Source organism: Salvelinus namaycush, chromosome 7 (assembly GCF_016432855.1).
Source record: "Salvelinus namaycush isolate Seneca chromosome 7, SaNama_1.0, whole genome shotgun sequence".
NCBI classification, from domain to species: Eukaryota; Metazoa; Chordata; class Actinopteri; order Salmoniformes; family Salmonidae; genus Salvelinus; species Salvelinus namaycush.
This window is the reverse complement of record NC_052313.1, coordinates 51,168,198-51,174,548: the sequence shown is the minus strand read 5'-3', so window position 1 is coordinate 51,174,548 and position 6,351 is coordinate 51,168,198. Positions and strand designations below refer to the sequence as shown.

Sequence of the window (6,351 nt, the reverse complement as noted above, 5' to 3'; positions counted from 1 at the left end):
ACTGAAGGAGAGAGTGTAATGTTTACTGTTAATTTTTTATTGTTTATTTCACTTTTGTTTATTATCTATTTCACTTGCTTTGGCAATGTAAACATACGTTTCCCATACCAATAAAGCCCTTAAATTGAATTGGGGGAGAGAGAGCGATACTAAGAGATACTAAGAGACAGAGAGAGATGTGTGTAGCTTGGTGTATGTGGGGTTTATAGAGTATTAATTTCCAGTAGCAGCATTCTCAAGCCAGAGCCTATTAGGCCACGCGAGTCTCATGGCTCGCTTTCCATCAGAATTAATCATTGGGGGTTAATTTGAAGCTTCGACAAGTTGCTGTTAATTTAGTGCAGGGGGGACATGCTGGAGTGAAAAGCGGAGGTCCCGACCAATCCCCTTGGGCCTCATTTATCAGCCAACCGCGACGGCCCGGCTTGATTACAATTTGCAAAAAAATTCATTAGAGTTAGCGGGGCAATTGTCAGATCTCTCCCTCTCACCTCGATACTCATATCGCTTTCTCTGTCAAACATCCTCCTCAAGTAGGCTACACAAATTGCTCAGTGTGTGTTCTTTCAATACAATCTAATCTAGCAAATCTGTATTTGATTAATTGTGTAATGGACATATTTTGTTGTAAGTATCCAGTAATCAAATGCCTGAGTGGATCTCTGTCGGGGTGTGCACGAGTTTGTGTGGAATAGAAGACAACATACAGACACACACACACACACTCCTCTAGAGCGGGTCATGAGAGCTCATCTTGTAGCCAGGCCTGTCAGAGATGCTCAGCCAGAGCGCGAGCTGCGGCCATAAATCTGAGCTTTACAGTAATTCACTCTTTCTGCTACGATGACGAGTTGGGATTTCAGTTTAATAATCAAAAAATGTGCTTGGGGAATTTCCAACGATGAATCAGTAGGGAAAATACATTTTACGTGGGTTGAATAGAGGCGACTGTAAACTTTATGATTTGGATAGGCTGTAGGCCTCATAATAGAAGATGAATTCAATGTAAATGAAATTGCCTGTCTGTATGTCAGGATCCATAGCCTATTTCCTCGAGTTGATTTTGAAGATATAACAGCGTTATTTGTGCCTTATCATGGCGTGCGAATTACAAACGATGACTGACATCAAAATGTTGTTCAGGTGCGTGGCGTGCTGCGCTTGCCTGGGTTAAATGATGCGCGTGACGATAATAGCGTTGTAGTTGCCGGGGGGAATAGCGCGCTGTCTAAATGCTGCCAGAGAGACGGAGAGGGGCTACACGACAGAACGATCGTTAAACTACTGCAACAACATCTTGGAGGATGCTTTAGCTGAGAGAATGATGGTTGTCTTATTTGAGGACACTTGTGGGCTTAATCAATACTCATTGGAATAGAGGGTTTTACGTGTATCATTTATATACAGTAGGTCTTGTAGACAATATTATTTAACTCCAAATGGGTTTGTTAAAAACAACTTTTTTTGACAAATAGCTTTTTAGAACAATGTAAAACAATGTCGTTTTTTAAAATAATAGCTTTGTCTTAAAATGTGTAGCCTAGCCTATTTAGTATCCAACCTATTGCAAGAAAGGCGAATTATAATGACCAATATTGTTTAAAATTAGTTTATATAACACCTATAAATACATGATCAGAATGGATTATTTGATAATTTAGCCTAGTGACATTTGAAACGGTTTATGTTTAGGGTAGGCTATAGACCTACTGTGGTAGGGCTGACAGATGGAGTTTAACGCAGGCTATTCATGCGCGGAACATGACAGAGACCAACAAGATGTCCTTAGAGATCACAAGGGGAAAGTCCTGCAAGTAGGCCTACGTTGTATTTTAGTCGCCAATCTTATCAAAATAAATGTATGAAATTGTCCACCTCAATAGATGTAAATATTAATGGCAAAGCAATTGGCGCGCTGGGAGGCTTGCCAAACACACGTCACCTCTTTGTCCCGGTACCATAAATGAGGCGCTCTGGGCCCGGGGCAAGGTGAGGCCGAAGCTCAAGGCTGACACCAGGCCGCGACCTTCCTAAACAGCCGTGCTCGTGACGTTTCACTCGGATGGGAATTGGTGTTCCTCACAGCCTTGGAGGAACCTGGGAGTGTCATTCACCCTGGCTGATGCGACCCACCCCCTGTCATAACACGAGATTGCGTCGCCGAGCGAGATCTTCTTACATATTTATTATTGGCATGCATCAGGTTGATTTGCTCCAACATACGCGACGAGGTTGGCCTTAATTCCAGGGGGTGGCTGGAGCAGAGGGGTAGAGCTGTAAAACTGTCACCTCCCTGGCTGGCTGCATGGCTCTACTGTTGGAGAGATAAACAGTTGGTCCTGCCTCTGCATTACCTGCAAACCTCGCAGTTGGTCCTGCCTCAGCAATATCTGCACAACTCACAGTTGGTGCAGGCAAAATTATATAAATCTGAAAGTCATTAATTATAATAGTATAATGACAGGGTTATTACAAGTAATAGTCTTAATAATAATAATAGTATAAATTGTGTTGTAAATCTAAACGAAATCGTTTCGTTAATCACCTTAATTCAAAGATAAAATACATAAGCAATTATCTTCCAATTATCTTCCTTAGTGGATTGTGAAAATAATATTTGTCACTTGCAGACAACAAATTGAATAATCCCAAATTAGCATTTGATATATTGGTGAAAATAATAATCAACCAAGGATTTCAAATATCATGATCAACTCAAAGCCCAGCACTCAAGAAAGCGCCTGTAAACCCGCGCATGCGTAATTTCGATAAAGATTTCAAATTCAAATAGAATTGCACAAAAATGGAATGACAATAAACAAACTGACAAATTGTTGACAATCGCTAATGGTTCATCTTTAATGCACACTTTATTATTTACTCAATAAGTCATGGAATGTTAGTTACTTTTTGCACAATATTAAATAAATTAGCAGCGTGCTTCTTGACTGTTGAAAAAGTCACAATGAGTAAAAATAATTCAAGCAACCATGGAATGAAACAATGGAAAGAAACTCAAACTGAGAACAAAAGTAGGATGGTTTTACAGGGCCACTCTTTGCTTTTTGGTGGAGATGATTGATGGTTGAGGTGTCTGATATTTGTAGGCTATGTGTACAATATGTGTATTGGTATGGGGGGTGATCAAATTAGAAATGATAAAAGTGCTCCTGTTCATTCTGATCTGATTTGCGCCTGCTGCAAAAACAACAATAATACAAGCAAGGTCCTTCAGAATCAGCAGCACAACCGTCAAAGGAAATCTAACAGACGTAAAAGTAGGTTATATTTTTGATCAATATCTCGGAAATGTACAATTGGATGTATTGTTGTCTTGTTGTAATGTCCTCAATTTGGTCCCATGGCGGTTATAGTTATGGTCCATCTCGGTATTTACACTCGTAACCAAGGTGATACATATGTCACCATTTTGAGTTTTTTTGTCTTCTTGGTATTTAATCAGCTTACCATCAGTGGATCGATGCAGCAGTAATGCAGAGGAAAAGCAATGTACCATCAATTAATTTGCTCTCCTCTGGCTCACAAAGATTTACAAAGACTCACCAAAGGATAAACTTGGTTTGTGATTATCAGTAGTCCAATTCCAAAATAACGTGTGTGCTGTTTTTCTGTTTTTAAACAGTGTAATTAACTTAATCTGTATTTAGTCCATCGGTTTAACATACAGAAATGTTATGGTCTGGCTTGCTCTAACTGTTGGTGCTGACTCCTTATTGCAAACCGGCTGACGTGCACAGGGATAGGCACCACGATTTTAGGGTTCCTAGAGGGCTCGCCGGTTTTGGAGTTGACGTTACCAGCCTTCACGCGCTTCCACTTGGCCCTCCGGTTCTGGAACCAGATCTTGACTTGAACTTCGCTGAGTTTCAAGGCATGCGCAATCTGAGAGCGTTCCGTTAAAGACAGGTATTTCTTACAATGGAACTCCTTCTCCAGTTCCAAGAGCTGCTCGCTCGTGAACGCCGTTCTCCGCCGCCGGTTCTTGCCGGTAGACGTGGTGCTGCCAGTGCCGTTGGACCCTTGGACGCCCTCATCCACGTTACCCTCCCCATCATCTTTCTGACACATCGAGTTACCCGTCATGTTGTCATCGGAGCTGTAGTCTAAATCGCTGTCCATTGAGAAGCTCTCATCTCTTCTATTGCATTCGTCCTCTTTCGGGTCTTCTTTGCCATGGGTTCTGGCTGTGTGGGTAAGGAAATAGAACATGTTAGTTTAGGTTATATTGACCTCAAAATAGAAAAGTAAATGACAATGTGTAACCTATAATGGACTGATATGCAACCGTTTATGAGTTTATATAATGGATAACCACAATCATACTTTTAAAGAAATATTTAGCTTTAAAAAAAGAAGCAACTTTTCTCCTACATTTGATGAATCACAAACGTTGCGTGTATTGTATCAACATTTCGTTTCATGAATACCCACGAGGAGACTTGACATATTGTGTTACAGGAAAACAATAGCCTATTATATTATGGAGCGAATTAGGAACACATTATATTATGTCTCTGGACGTATTTAAGTGAAGTGAAAGTTATTTAAGTAAATATATATTTAAGTAAATATTTATCGAATTAGGCCCATCGGCTATATCATGACACATATCACGTATGAAATAGGCCTCGCGCTTACTGTAATTCCATTCATTTTAGAGACAAAAACAATTGATTTATATTATACAATGTCTTCAACAAACTTACGGAGTTAAAGTGTTATATTACATGTATTTCATAATACATATAGACCCTCATATAAATGACTCGGTCGACTTTGAATTTTGATCACAGTTTTATAGACATTCAAATACTGCAGGCGCTTTTCCCATCCTTCAATTAAAATAGGCTAATTTAGTCATTTAGTTTGCCCCCAGGCACTATTCATTGAAAAGCCTGAAATAAACGTATTTGATATGCGGATATCATGTCAAGCTTCTCACGACAAAATATGTAAGCGTCCATGTAAAGAATTTGTTGGAGAAAAAAAAGATTCATTTTTCACTCAGGGGCAACAGCCACTTTCTATCACTATACTTTAATCGTTGTCATTTGATGTGAAATTCACAGGATATAGCCTAGGCCAACACTGAGTGAGTAGAACTTATAAGTTATCCTCAAATGGCACTTGGGTCCTTTTTTTGTACATTGATGACGTAGGTCTATTGATAATATTGGTCCGTTAGCTAATAGGCCTAATAGCATAATTAATAATAAAGTTTAGAGTTCGAATGACTTCTTATAAGGAACCTCGCAAATGTGCACTATTATTAATTTATTTATTTATTATAATAGGCCTAATAAATACGAGTATTCGCTTTGAACTTCTCTTTTACAACTTGAGCTTACAAATAATATCTCATTTATCCAAGAACATTAGGTTACATTTTAGTAATTTAGCAGACGCTCTTGTTCAGAGTGACTTACAGTTAGTGCGTCCAAGTACAGGACAGCCACAAATCCCAAACACAGGCTAAGTCAAACGTTTCCCCAATAGAACCTTAAGTCAGGTCAAGTAAACAACCCTGTCCAGCAGAGTCCAGACAAAACAGAGTTTACTGTACCTGTGGATGACTGCAATGGCTCTGAGTCGTGGTAGGAGGGGAGCGTTGCGGACTCTTTTCCTAGAAAAGTCTTTCCGTCATCCCCATCCAAACGAATGTCCTGAGATTTATTGAAGGCGGCGTGGAGAGACTGCGAGCCGAACTTCCTCGCCGCCTCCTGGTGCTGCTGTGAAGCCGAGAACCCTCCAGGCAGGCTGGCCATCAGGGTGGAGGTGAGCGCCATGCCCTGAGCCAGGCTAGAGCAGAAAGAGTTCTGGAGGCTGGGGATCTGGTGGTGCGGATGGGTAGCCGAGAGCCCCTGCTGCAGGGCGGACTGGGGTAGGGCAGGGGGCGGCGGAGGGTGCGGTGGGAGCACCACTGACCGGTACGGCATGAACATGGGGTAACCGGTGTAGACGAAGTGTCCCGGGCTGGGCTGAGGGGGACCGCCGATCAGAGAGTCGATACTGAAGGCAGTGGTGCTTCCCAGTGGGCGCTGCATCATCATAAACGAAGGGCTGAACGCTGCACTCATATGATCTGATGGAAGGAATGTCAATCAAGGAAATGTTACTGGAGAAATGGAAGGGAGCGATGACACCTGCAGTCTTTCCTGGGTTCGGAAGTCACCAACTTCACAACGTTGTTATTCGACAGACAACCGACCTTAGAAATGTGGACGTTTTGGTAGTCCCGTGATTATTTGTTCGTTTCTCGCGATTAAATAAAACCATTCCATCAACATTGCAGATGGTCGACACACGATGCTGGAGAGTGGAGATGTGTCC

The 6,351-nt window shown here is 41.4% G+C and overlaps 1 protein-coding gene across 1 annotated transcript; it reads right to left on the bottom strand.

Moving 5' to 3' along the window:
- Nucleotides 1-3,693: 3,693 nt before the first annotated feature.
- LOC120050513 (homeobox protein GBX-2-like) lies at nt 3,694-6,098 on the bottom strand. Its single transcript, XM_038997103.1, has 2 exons — nt 5,566-6,098; nt 3,694-4,201 (listed from the first exon to the last, which is right to left on the bottom strand). The coding sequence occupies exons 1-2, from the start codon at nt 6,096-6,098 to the stop codon at nt 3,694-3,696; spliced, it is 1,041 nt and encodes a 346-aa protein (XP_038853031.1).
- Between the last annotated feature and the right edge of the window lie 253 nt (nt 6,099-6,351).

What these genes read in the sequence shown, in the direction of transcription:
- LOC120050513 (XM_038997103.1), bottom strand. Translation starts at nt 6,098, where the DNA reads ATGAGTGCAGCGTTCAGCCCTTCGTTTATGATGATGCAGCGCCCACTG. An exon ending in GGTACAGTAAACTCTGTTTT is followed by an intron (nt 4,202 to 5,565) that starts GTCTGGACTCTG and finishes CCACACAGCCAG; the next exon opens with AACCCATGGCAAAGAAGACC.